The sequence below is a fragment of the Mesocricetus auratus genome, unplaced genomic scaffold, assembly GCF_017639785.1.
Source record: "Mesocricetus auratus isolate SY011 unplaced genomic scaffold, BCM_Maur_2.0 Super-Scaffold_100006, whole genome shotgun sequence".
NCBI classification, from domain to species: domain Eukaryota; kingdom Metazoa; phylum Chordata; class Mammalia; order Rodentia; family Cricetidae; genus Mesocricetus; species Mesocricetus auratus.
In genome coordinates, this window is record NW_024429190.1 from 11,581,998 (window position 1) to 11,595,719 (window position 13,722).

The 13,722-nt window shown below is 40.3% G+C and overlaps 1 protein-coding gene across 5 annotated transcripts in view; it reads left to right on the top strand.

The window, feature by feature from the left end:
- The window catches only part of Mtmr3 (myotubularin related protein 3), a 104,025-nt gene that overhangs the window by 70,080 nt on the left and 20,223 nt on the right, over positions 1-13,722 (top strand). For all 5 annotated transcript variants that reach the window (XM_040746805.1, XM_040746808.1, XM_040746807.1 and 2 more), the window contains exons 8-9: positions 4,638-4,734; positions 8,229-8,342. In XM_040746805.1, the coding sequence (XP_040602739.1) occupies positions 4,638-4,734; positions 8,229-8,342 (211 nt within the window). The remainder of the gene's footprint in view (positions 1-4,637; positions 4,735-8,228; positions 8,343-13,722) is intronic.

The window sequence follows — 13,722 nt, forward strand, 5'->3', positions numbered from 1 at the left end:
AGGATGTTACTGTATAGCTCTGGCTGACCTGGAACTCTCTATGTAGGCTAGCTTGATTAAATTCACCTGCTTCTGCCTCTTGATTACTGGGGTTAAAGTTTGTACTACCATACCTGGTTATTTATTTTTATTTATGCTTTAATGTGGTCTTTTCTTGACCTTGGCCTCTACCCCTGAGATTCTTCTGCATGGGTGGTCTGTTGTTAATGTTTTCCACTGTTTGTTTTTTTGTAAAATCTGACTTACCAAGTTCTTCGTTTCCAACAATTTTTAAAAAAATACCATTTTTTTGCTGAATTTTTCTTCCATGTTGTTTTATTAAGTATATCACTGATTTTTTTTTTCCCCACTGCTGACTTGGTCCGTGTTCCTTGCTGACTTTTCTCCTTAGCTTCTAGATTTACTTCATCTTCTGGATGTATATTGTTTGAGACCACTGATCATTTCACCAGTAAACTTGATTTTTCATGGGGCAGTTGTTTTGGATGCAGCAATTGGGGAGTTAAAATGCTCTGACCTTTCATGTTTCTTCTGTTCCTAGTTTGTGATTTGTGAGTCTGCTGGTTTGGGTGTTGCTTCTGGTTTTATTTGTAAGTTTGTTAGTGAGAAGCTTAATCTTGGGGCCTTACTCCCACTGAGAAAGGGGAAAAAAACCTTCTAATGACAATGTCAGACCATACAAGACAAAGAATCCACTTGAACCTGATAAAAGTTCACTCCTACATTAGCAATGACTGTGGAACAGAAAATGGCAAAACCAATATAGACTGTGCTGTGAGGTTAAAACTACTCAGGGCAAATGGGAAACAGTGAACAGATGAGAGGCAGGGAAAGGAAAGATGGTTTGATATTTAAAGCACTTGTTGCTTTTTTTTTTTTTTTTTTCTCGAGACAGGGTTTCTCTGTAGCTTTGGAGACTGTCCTGGAACTAGCTCTTGTAGACCAGGCTGGCCTCGAACTCACAGAGATGTGCCTGCCTCTGCTTCCCAAGTGCTGGGATTAAAGGTGTGCGCCACCAACGCCCGGCACACTTGTTGCTCTTGAAGAGGACCCAGGTTCAGTTCCTAGTACTTACATGAGTTCCTAGGTTCACAGTCCTCGGTAACTCCAATTCTAGGGGATCTGACTCCTTATGCCTTCTGAGAGCACCAGGCAAATATGTGATGTACATAATACTTGCAGGAAAATACCATACATATAAAATAAAACATATAAATCTAAAAATTTTTAATTAGATAAATGTAAAAACAGTAATAAAAATTAAAACATGGGCCAGTGCGATGGCTCAGTAGGTAAAAGTACTTGCTGCTTAAGATGTGATTCCCAGAACTCAAGATGGGAGAACTGATCCCCACAAGTCTTATGATTTTCACATGCATACACATGCATGAACCTGCATTTATGCACATAGAATAATGAGAATAAGTACATAAATTTAAAAATATCGGTTTTTGTTTTTTAAAGGCTTATTTATTATGTATACAATGTTCTGTCTGCATGTACCCTTGCAGGCCAGAAGAGGGCACCAAATCTCATTATGGATGGTTGTAAACCACATGTGGTTGCTAGGAATTGAACTTAGGACTTCTGGAAGAGCAGCCTGTGCTCTTAACCTCTGAGCCATCTCTCCAGCCCCCCAAATACCGTCTTTTGTCTTTTAAATTAAAAGCTAATAAGATAGCTGGACATGGTAGAGCATGCTTCTTGTAGTTCTAGTACTGGGCAAGCAGAGGTAGGAGGATCAACTTTAGGAGCACCTGTCTCCAAAAACCAAAGTAAAAATATTATTTAAAATATCATAGGAAGAAAAGTAATGAGAAATATAAGAGGAAAAGAAATACTATGCTAGATTAACTTAAGAAGAATAAGAATTAAAGATATAAAAGTTGGAGCTTCAGTGATGGCTCAGCAGTTAATATAAAAGCAATGGCTGTCCTTCCTGAGGACCAGGGTCAGATTCCCAGCTCCTACATGGTGGCTCACAATTCTCTGTGACTCTAGTTCCAGGGGATTCTATGCCTTCTTTTGGTCTTCATGGGCACCAGCATGCAAGTGATACACAGACATACACACAGATAATACACTCTTTTTTTAGAGTGTCATAAGTGAAAATACTTTCACAAACATAGTATAAAAGAAATGGAGGGACAAAAGAAAAAGCTGACGACGTGATAGCAGCTTCAGATGGCATGGTGAGGAAGGGGAAGTCAGCTGTACCTGTAGATTCTTGTCTTCCAGGTTTGTGCTGATTTGAGCCTGTGTTGGGTGAGTCTCTAATGTCTGCAATAACTGTCTTCGTTTTTTATAGCTTCTCTTCTCTGTGTCCCAGAGGTTTCTGGTGGTCACATTTACCTTTTTGGTTGGTGGGCTAGGCAGATTTCTCCCACCTTGTAGACTCCTCTTGGGTCCTAGCTAGAGAGTGAAGAGTGGGAGAAGCATCCACAGGATTGGCGTCTGTATGGATAAAGGACCTATTTTCACACTTTAACCCCTGAGTGTTGATCATTGGAGCTTCAGAGTTTTCAGACTCTAGTGTACACCAGAAAGGTTGCTCCAGAGCCTGATCTACCTACAGACCTCATGCCCAGAGCTGCCTCACTCTAGAGTTACTGTCAGTTAATGAGATCAACTCCTGGCCACAAATGCCTCTCAAGACATCTATCCACCTGGCTGTGGCAGGTTAAACCCTGACCTACGGTTGTTTCCCTTTCCAGGTCTCTAGGATAGCTCAGTTTTAAACAATAGATTAGCTGCTAAGATGGTGCCCAGATGCCAGTGTTTACTTTTTAAATCACAGGATCCTTTTAGGATAACTGCTTATCCTAAAATCAAGGTGTTAATATAAAAGACCATTAATAAAAATGCATTCTACTTTTGTAAAACTTAAAAGTATATCAGAAGCGGCAACATTTTTCTCCCTTAAGGGGTGTGTGTGTGTGTGTGTGTGTGTGTGTGTGTGTGTGTGTGCTGGAAATTGAACTCGGGACCTCTGAAGAACAGCTAGTGTTCTTGACCACTGAGCCATCTCTGTAGCCCCATGGGATATCTTCTTTTAATAAACTTGAAAGATGTCAAAGTTTTACAGCTTTATATTTTAAATGAAAGACTCTCTGTTTAGTCTTCTGAAGGGCCAGTACAATTTGTGGACAGATGGCACCTCAGTTCAGATAGCTTTTTATCCTATTTGAGAGCCTGTTATATTGCTTCTAAAACATTTCCAAATGGACCAGACTTAACTGTTATTTCTTCCTGTTGCTCTGAACATCATCTTTTTATAGCTCATCTTCCGGAAGCATGTGATACCTAGCTTAAACTCAAGAAAAGTAGTTTAAATGGGACATAGTTTTACAGGGTTGGCCTTCATCCAAGTAATTGGTGTTTCCTGCTCTGAGGCTCATTCCCAAAGGAGAACAAAACTTTTCCCTTCTCTCCAAAGCATTCTGTTGTGTATGTTATTTGTTTTCTTCTAGCCCACCAGCATTTGTTTTATAAGTTGTAACACGGATTGCACACACTAGGAGCCCACATGGTGATTTTGTTTAGTAAGTTATGCTCCAGGACCACGTGCTTCTTTAAGGAGGAAAGCTTTTTAGATGTAGGTCTGGCTCTACCTTTATTTATGGTCTTACGGGAGAAAGGGCCACATGTATGAGGAAAATGACCACGTTATAGCTAGGAGATAGGGATGTGTTCTTGTTTGTTTGTTTTTTGTTTTTGGAGACAGGGTTTCTCTGTATTGTTTTGGAGGCTGTTCTGAAACTCTCTCTGTAGACCAGGCTGGCCTTGAACTCACAGAGATCCGCCTGCCTCTGCCTCCTAAGTGCTGGAATTAAAGGCATTGCCCCACCAACTCCCTGCTAGGGATGTGTTCTTATAGATGCCCAGAGTTTCTTTTTCTGGTCACTGGCAGTTAGGATCCTGTGACCACTAACCTGATTACTTGCAGTCTCTGAAAACCAGAAAGCATTTCTTAACCTATTTTCTGTTTGACCTTATCTGAGCTGACACAGTTATCTCACTTGGTGTGAAGTACTCATGTGTTCCCCTGAGGAACTAGTGATTACTAAGTAGCCCCTGTTGAAATCGTGACTGTAGTGTTATAATACATGTGCTGTCTTAGCTTTCTAAAAGCCAGAAAACTCCCAGGTTCTGAAATGCGACCCAGAATGTTTCAGATGAAGAATTTTAGATCTATGTTACTAATATTGGTAGTTTTTTTAAGATGGATTTTTTTCTTTTTATGTATACTGTTAATCTGAACATGGACATAAGAAAGTAGTCTGTGTGGTTGCAAGAAAGAACATAGGCTTTGGGGCCAGAGAGGTGTTTCATGCTAACCACCTCCAGACTGTTGCTCTCTGAAAAAGTGAGTGCAGTGAATGAGCAGCAATACCAACAGAGATCTGCCTGCCTCTGTCTCCTGAGTGCTGGGGTTAAAGGTGAACAGTAGCCAAAATGATACTATTCTTAATCTAAGTTAGTCCTGGTTCCTTTCTGCCCATTTTTTCAGCTAAAGTTAATGTTATCTATTTATACATTCCTGCCTTTAAAACAAAATAGAGCAAAGTAGTGATGGTTTTGTTTTCCATTTTGCAAAATTGTATTTATTTGTTTCTACTATCTGTCTCTATCCCTAGGGGAGCATGTAACATCAAGGTTTAAGAATGAAGTGGAGCGGATGGGTTTTGACATGAACAATGCCTGGAGGATTTCCAACATCAATGAGAAATACAAGTGAGTTATATGGATACTTGTAGGCTGAGGTTCACAGCCAGTACCTTTAACAGAAGCCCCGATTCGTGGGTGGCAGAACATTGAATTTAGGTACTTTGAAATAGAATTTTGTTTATTAGCACTAAATTCATGCTCTTTAGAGTTCCATTTGAACCTTTTGTTCAGTATTTCTGGAGTGGAAAATGATCCTTGCTTAATAAGATCCTGAAACCTTCCTTTTAACCTCTACAGGCCTCCTTTCTTCCTTCTACATGTCTGTCTTAGATGATACTGGGCAGCAGTGTTTTCATCACCACTTGGCATTATGTAAGAGACAGGATCAGTGATCTTAAAAGGAAGGACAAACACTGTGTGTATGTGTGTCGTGCGTGCACACATGTGTACATGTGTGTATGTGTGCTCTGAGTGTGTACATGTACAGGCACCTGTGTAGGTGTGGGTGGAGGCCAGAGGTTAGCCAATGTTAAGTGTCTTCTTTTATCACTGGTCACCTTTTTTTTTTTTTTTTTTTTTTTGGTTGTTTTACAAGACAGGGTTTCTCTGTTTTGTTTTGGAGGACGTGGGACCAGCCAGGCCTCGAACTCACAGAGATCCGCCTGCCTCTGCCTCCCAAGTGCTGCGATTAAAGGCATGGGCTACCACCACCTGGCGTCACCTTATTTTTTGAGACAGGGTCTCTCATTGAACTTGGGGCTTGTCAGTTTAGCAAGACAGGCTGACCAACAAGTTCTAAAGAGTTTCCTGTCTCTACCTCCCCAACACTAGGATTACAGGCATTTGCTACCACACCCAGTCTTTTATATGAGCACTGGGGATCTGACCTTGGCAAGCACTTTCCTACTGAGATATATCCCCAATCTTCATTGCTAATCTTAGTGGCAAATTTTCACAGCTATGATCATTTAACCATTAAATATTAAATAACTTATTAAATATTCATCCATTACCTGTTTCTTTAAAAACATGTAAGTGCTTTGGTGAGAAAAGGGAGTTAGGTTAAATACTATTATTTTGTCAATTTAAGCTTCTATAAAACATTGAACAGGAGACTGAAATGAATATTTTCTTTAGTTTCTTTGCAGCACTAATAATGCTTTGCTCTTTTCAGTTACCTCAAATTATAATAGCAATTTTCTTGGTCTATTTGTGGTTAGCCATTTTTCACTGGAAAATCTACCTCTTATTGCAGCTCTTACTTCTCATGGGCCTAGCCAAGAGAAGTTAAGAACCTGGGGGTTACAAAGGTACAGAGTCACATGGAGCTGTTCTCAGAGGCAGGTTGGAGGAGAAAAAAGCCACAGGAATCTGAGGCTGCATAGGCTTTGCTGAGTGTAACCTCCTTTCTATACACTGGTGTTGCTTACCCACAGTGAGCAGAGCTGACTTCTGAGTAGAATAGAGATGTGTGGAGTCTGCTAGACAGTGAGCACAAAACCACCAATTCATATGAGTAAGTCAGTCTCCAGGACTGTGAAACAGTCATCCCATTCCTAAAGAATAAGATTCATCCAGGTCTAGTCCATTTTTATTGTTTTGGTCCTGTTTTTCTGGTTTTTTTTTTTTTGTTTGTTTGTTTGTTTTTTTGGTTTTTATGAGACAGGGTTTCTCTGTATTGTTTTGGAGGCTGTCGGTCCAGCCCCACCTCGAACTCACAGAGATCCGCCTGCCTCTGCCTCCCCAGTGCTGGGATTAAAGGTGTGAGCCACCACTGCCTGGCTGGATCTCTTGAGTTTGAGGACAGATTATATGGAGAAACTCTGTTTAGGAAAACAAAACAACAACAACAACAACAAAGAACATGAATGGGTGTTACAAAGTTTATGTAACTATTCCCAGTCACAACCATCCTTCTGGCTCAGTGGCTTTTAAATATCTGATTGTTTATCTTCTGGAAAATTGAGAGCAGCAAAGAAAGAGATGTAGTGTAGAGTGATCAAAACTCTTAAGTCCTAGCTGGGCAGTGGTGGCACAGGCCTTCACAGACAGCTGAATCTCTGTGAGTTCAAGGCCAGTCTGGTCTACAGAGTAAGTTCCAGGTCAGCCTCCAAAACAATACAGAGAAACCCTGTCTTGAAAAACCTCCTAAGTCCTAATCACCTTCTAGTGCAGTTGAATACAGTAGGGGAATGGGATGAAGGTGCAGGTATCTTAGTTATTGCTGAAATAAAACACTGAACAAAAAGCAGCTTCAAGAGGAAAGGGTTTATTTTGCTTACACTTCCGCATCACAGTCATCATCAAAGGAACTTGGGGTAAACTCATGATAGAAACCTGGGGGCAGCAATAGAAGCAGAGGCCATGGTGAAGTACTGCTTGCTTACTGGTTTACTCTCCATGGCTTGCTCAACTGATTTCTGTGCCATTCAGTACCACCTTCCCAGGGGTGACTCCACCCACAGTGGGCTGGGCCTTCCCAAGTCAGTCATCAACCAAGAAAATGCCTATAGGCCAATCCTATGGGGGAATTTTCTTAAGTTTCCTTTTTTCCCCCACATACCTCTAGCTTGTGCCAGGTTGACATGAAAACTAGCCAGCACAGGTGGTTTGTGAATTTTAGGATTAATTTTCATACTGTTCTCACTGTTCAAAAGGAAGATTACCCAGTGATGCAGTCCTGTAAATAAAACCTGTCAGAAGTGCTTTGTCCCTGGTCACTAGCTTGACTTTAAAATGTATCTACACCTTCTGTTTTAAAATGAGAGAGAAAAGAAACAGAGAGAGGGGGTGGGGAGGAAAGAACAAGCAAGAGACAGCTTGTTTCTCAGTGTATAGTCTCTTCTGTAGTGTGTTATAGAACTATGACTAATAGCTTATTCACATTACTCACTTGCTCACTGGGATTATTGCTGCATTATATTTGTATAATTCTTGGCTGCACTTGCTACTTATAATTAGGACATCCTAGTTCAAATCAGAGAATGAGTAAGTTAATCTGAAGAGGTCTCTGAAGATCTGAAATGGTGGGTTTTGTCCTTTCCTTACTTACTTTGTCAAGAGCCTGAAAGACTGAAGCTAAGAGAGGTGATATGGGTGCTTTTTTCTGTAATTTAACTGGATATTCCAGTAGTTTCAAATGAAATATATATGTATATATTAACTACAGAGAATTATCATGGGTATGAGAATGTCCCTCAGCTCACATTGTTTCATTGCTAGATTATCAGATTCTAAAAGGTAGCATCAGATTGCACCATTAAAGATAATGTGTATAAAACATAAGCAAAATTATGGTTTCCATTCTGTTAAGGAGGCCAAAAACTCAAATAATGTCCCTTCTGTTTCTCTTCTGCTATTTTTTTCTCCTGTGCTAGAGAATGAATACAGGTCCTTGAACATGCTGGGCAAGCATCCTCATTGCCTTTTTAGCTGGCTTTGTGGTGACATGAACAGTGTCCCTGTCCTGGCTCATATAGTATCCTTCTGCATCTCTCTCCTCCCTCTCATTCCCTTTTCTTCCTCCTTCCTTCTTACTACCATTCTCTTCTTTCCAACAGATTATGTGGTAGTTATCCTCAAGAGCTCATAGTTCCTGCCTGGATCACTGACAAAGAACTAGAAAGTGTGGCAGGCTTCCGATCCTGGAAGCGCATCCCTGCTGTCATCTACAGGTAAGGAAGCCAGACTAGCCCCAGGTTAGGCTGGTACTACTGCCCCACTGCCTGTTGGCTTGCTGTCTCTGTGGCTGCTAACCTGGCAAGTGCTGGGTGGGGTTGGGTTCTGAGACAGGCCCTGGTCAGTCCATACTTCCTTATTGCTGAAGCTATGCCTGCAGAAAGAAATATACCAGTACTCACTGTGTCCAGAACACTAAGTTGTGGGTATGAATGGATCCTGATAAGAACATTTTAATAGGAAAGTGTCTAGACCGGGGGTAGCAGTATACACCTTTAATCCTAGCACTCAGGAGTTAGAGACAGGTAGATCTTTGTGAGTTCAAGACTAACCTGGTCTACATAAGGACTTCCAGGCTAGACAGGGTTACTACACAGGAAGACCTTGTCTTAAAAAAAAAATGTTGCTTTAGGCTAGCATTCTTAAACTGGGTGGTGGTGGCACACCTTTAATCCCAGCACTCTGGAGGCAGGGGTAGGTGGATCACTGAGTTTGAGGCCAGCCTGGGCTATAAAGAGAAACCCTATTTCAAGTAACAAGCAAACAAATAGCTTTCTTTCTTGTGCTTGCTCAGATGTTTTACAGGGCTTTTGTGTTGAAAGATTGGTAAAACTTAGACTAGAGCTGAATGAACTATAACGGTGTTTGTGATTGTCACTTTGACATGTGGAAGGAAGGACTCTTGTTTTTAGATAGAATTAGAAACAGCCAGGTCTGGGTAGGAAGCTTCAGAGATCTAAAGCATGAGAGCTGTGTGTGACTTCTTGTGGGGAGACATGAAGGAACCTCTGTTAATCCCAGATAGGACATGGACTACAGACCTAAGACATGGTCCCATCTGATTTAGCTTTCTGACCAATGACAGCTTTTAAGGTTGCTTATGGGAGCATGGGTGAGGAGTGGGTTACAGGAACAGATGACTGAGAGATAGCTGGCTACATCACTGAAAGGTTTCCTCATGGTGGGGACTCAAGAAAGCTGCATTACTGCTATTCTCTACAAAACTACGGGCAGCCCCACCAGAGTTTTCTTTTCCAGCAAGTGTTTACTGCTGCTATACCTTTGGAGAGATACATATTCTTGTGCTATGAGATTTTCCCTGCAAGGGGGGTATTTTAATTTCGAGGAAATAGCTATATACATAAGGGCTAAGAGGTGCAAGTTTTGGAAGGGGTGGGTAAGAAGAGACAGACGTAAGTGACTTACTGTCCGTTCTGACTATGGCCCCTAATTGATGCCAGTCTGCCTCTGATGAGTAGAATGGGCAAGATAATTCTTACCTTTCAGTGTTGTGTGGCGTGCTAATGAGGGCCTCTTAACACTTGAATGTCTTTAAGCGACATTTGGAAAAAAGTTTATTCTTGAGTGCTCACTTTATAAGTCAGTGACCTATTTGCTCTTACACGGTGATGTTACATTTTTAGGAAGTCATTATTGTGTCTTGTAATGTTAGCAGTCTCCATTTAATTTTTCTGGTGTGTAGACTTTTTATTGTGCCCAAGGTGAGCTAAAACAATGCCTTAGTTAAAAACTGTCCACTAGGAGCCACTACACTCAAATATTGAGTCTCTAGGAAATATTGAGTCTTGTGGCATTCCTATTTGTTGAAGACACATTCTAATGCCCACCTGAATACAGAAAGTAAACAATATTTTCTATGCTCAGTGGAACCCATTAAGCCTTCACTTTCCATGTTTATTGCTTTTGTTTTCAGACCTACTGGAAAAGTAGGTCACCAAATTTACCTATCACTCAAGTGGTGAGAATGGCATGATAGTTAGCAGTGAAAGCTGAAGGGACTTATGAGACTGGGAAAAGCAGCTGGCTCCTGTTGTGACCGACAGCTGCATTAGATCAGCTGCCTGGCATTTGTGAGACTTGCTGACTTGGAGCAGAAGGGGGAGTGCTCTCATTTTCAGAGTATCTGGCTTCAATGAGTTCTCTCCTTAGGCAGAAAGCCTAAGTGTGCTAGGTAAGAAAGGCTCCTTATGCTGGATGTTAGTGGCACATGCCTTTAATCCCAGCACGAGAGAGGCAGAGACAAGGCCTACAGAGCAAGTTCCAGGACAGCCTCCAAAACAATACAGAGAAACCCTGCCTCAAAAAAACAAAAACCAACCAAAACAAACAAAAGGCTCCTTAGAATATGATAAATAAAACATTGAGTTTTTTTTTCTTTTTCTAAAATGTTATTCTAGAAGACATGAGTTCTAGGATTTCCCCCATTCTAGAGACCCTAGAATATATACATGCATGGAAATTTTCATTTTCAGTCTTGGAGAGAAAAATCAAGATTACAGTTGAAAGTTATTAATGTAGCCCATGTAAATCAAGCATGCTTCCTGGAGCTGCTCTCTATCCCAGAACATGTATTTACGTCTCTGATCTCCAAATTGGATTCCTATATTTAGTTTTGTGAGGGGTGTGTTGAAGAATGTTGGGGACTCTCCAGCACTCATCAATGCCAGCAGAGGTAATGTCTTAGTCACTGTTCTGTTGCTGTGAAGAGACACTATGACCAAAGCAACTCTTATAAAGGAAAGCATTTAATTGGGGCTTGCTTACAGTCTCAGAGGGTTAACTCATTTTCATGATGGCAATCCTCATGATACTGTAATAGCTGAGAGCTTCATTCTAGTTCGCAGGCATGGGGTTTTTGAAACCTTAGAGTCCACCCACAATGACATACTTCCTCCAATAAGGCCACACCAACTCCCACAAGGCCACACCTCCTAAATCCTTTTCAAATAGTGCCACTCTTTGATGACTAAGCATTTAAATATATGAGCCTATGGGACCCATATTCTCATTCAAACCATCACATTTTATTCAAACTACCACAGGTGGCAAGATGCCTCTAAATCCAACATTTCCTGGTTTAGTTATTTGTGGGCTGCTGCAGTGATTTCTGAGGCCACTTGTTAGCACTGAGCTGAACCAGTACCTGATTAGAACTCTGGAGTGGTTTCTAACACAGCAAGATCTTGGGAGACCCCCATTTGTAGGGCAGTTCATAGTGCCTCTGTCTATATACTTGGTGTTCTGTCACAGTACCTTATCCTATGGGGAGCTTGCCTGACCATTAACTTAGAGGCAATTAAAACCATTGCATTTTCATGTAGAATGGAAGCATTCCATGTTTTAGTAAGTGGGTTCATTTACTAGACCTTTTGTATTTTTCCAAATTCTGTTTGTTAAAGTGGTAAGATGTCTGTTTTACCTTACTTTCTTTTTAATTTTCCTTTTAAAGTGATTATAACTGTCCTATTTGAGCTATCTTTAATACAATATTAAAGCATTTTGGGAAATTAAGAGACTACTGCTTGCTACTTGTAGTGACCCAGTTGACCCTGAAAAACCTAAGACCCAGGGTGAAGAGTGCCATCTGCTGTTCCTGACTCAGTGTTCAGAAGCCTTGCAGAGCCAGGGGACACTCAGGAAGGCCCCCCACCCTCTTCTGGGAAGTTTGCAGTCATTCAGCTCAGTGCTTCTCCAGCCAATTAGGGAGGCACAGCAAGAATCCATTGAATTTCATGTCATTTGTTTGATTTGTTGTGAGCCAAAGAGGTGTTGGTAGTAATGTGTACTGGTAGCTACTTACTGCTCACAGTGAGGGAGGATTGAAAACCTATAAGCAAACTGTTCTGGTGAAGTTTGATTATCACCAAATTTAATTTATTACTCGTGAATTTAAGGATTAAAAGCAAGCTTTTCTCAGATTGTTTTGTAAAGAAGAAAAAGGACTGGATCACTGTGTTCTGTGTAAACACAGTTGTACTGTTTGTGTGTAGGTTTGCATGTTCAAGAGCATTTTCACAAACATGGGCATTTTCTTCAGAATATATAATTGCTAGGCCTTTGGGATTTTGCTTACCAGATTTTTAAAAAAGTATTTATTGGGGCTGAAGAGTTGACTAAGTGGTAAAGAGCTGTTCTTTCAGATGAATGAGGTTTAGTTACCAGCACCCATATCCGGCACTCACAACTGCCTGTAATTGCATCTCCTAGAGTTCTGTTGTCCGTTTTTGGCCTCTCTCCTTCCACACACAGACTCACCCACATACACAGCAATAAAATAAAGAGCAAAAATCTTTTTTAAATGCTTCATAAAATTTTATTTATTCGTTGATTTATTTACTATGTGTATGTGATGTGTTTGGGCACATATGCCACAGCACTTGTGATACAGTTTTGTGGCGTCTGGGATGGAGTGCAGGTATCAGACTTGCTCAGGCATGTGCTTCATCCACTGAACCCTCTATCTTTATATTTATAGCTAGGTGATTACTTTTATAGCTTAAAAAAACCTTTAAGTATGTCAATACAATTAAGCAACTTTTAGTATATTACATTTAGAGTTACATAACCCACTTCTACAAATCAATCTTTGTGTATTTTCGATACCCTGAAAGAAATCGCATACTTATTAGCAGTCATTCTTCCCCAACTGCTCTAGCCCAAAGTATAGCCAGTAATGCATTGTTTTTTCAGATTTGCCTATTCTGAATATGTCATAAGTAGAATCTTACAATATATGTCCTCTGTGATGAGCTTATTTCACTTCATGTGACACATTTCAATTTAGCGATGATATAGCATATCCTTACTCCTTTTTTTACTAGTGAGTATTATATTTCCACAACTTTTTAATCAACATACTGGAAAATGCTTGAGATTTTTAATAGTATCTCAGAGTAGAATGAGAATAATTTCTGCCTTTGGAAAAGGATGGGTAAGAGTATGATTTCCTGGATTGTGATTTCTTCTACAATCCTAAGGAAGGAAGCATGACTGGGTCATTGAGTGCTGTGCCTCTAGTAAGAATAACCCGTGACTCACGACACTTAGGAGAGTTTTATAAAGGATTCCACTGTGGGCCAGGTGAATGTTCCAGTTACAGAGATGGAAAATGTTTGAAAAGAATCCTCAAGCCAGTTGTAATGAGTATGGATACTGCAGTGGAACCTTAGAAGCGAGGCAAAGCAATCTGCTTTGTATTTTAGCATCTAATGTATTGGAGTCAGTATCAGAAATGAGCTATTTGTGCTTAATTATTACATAGTAGAATTAGAGTAGTATTCATAATTTTAAAAAACCTTATTTCCCAAACATAAAGATTCAGAATACCTAAATTGTAAGTGTTAGTTCATTTTCTCTAAGAACATTCATTTGTCATTTGTTAGTAACTTTATATGATGGTGACTATAATGGGATGATCATTCAGAAAGTTATGTAGATTTTATTATTCATTTCTGTCCCTAATACTGCAAGGATTTGAAGCCAATTCAAAATTTACCTAGTGTCAGGTTATCCAAATAAAGAGCTTACAATCAACTGCCATACTACTTATGTGAGTACAGAGCATCAGACTGGGGG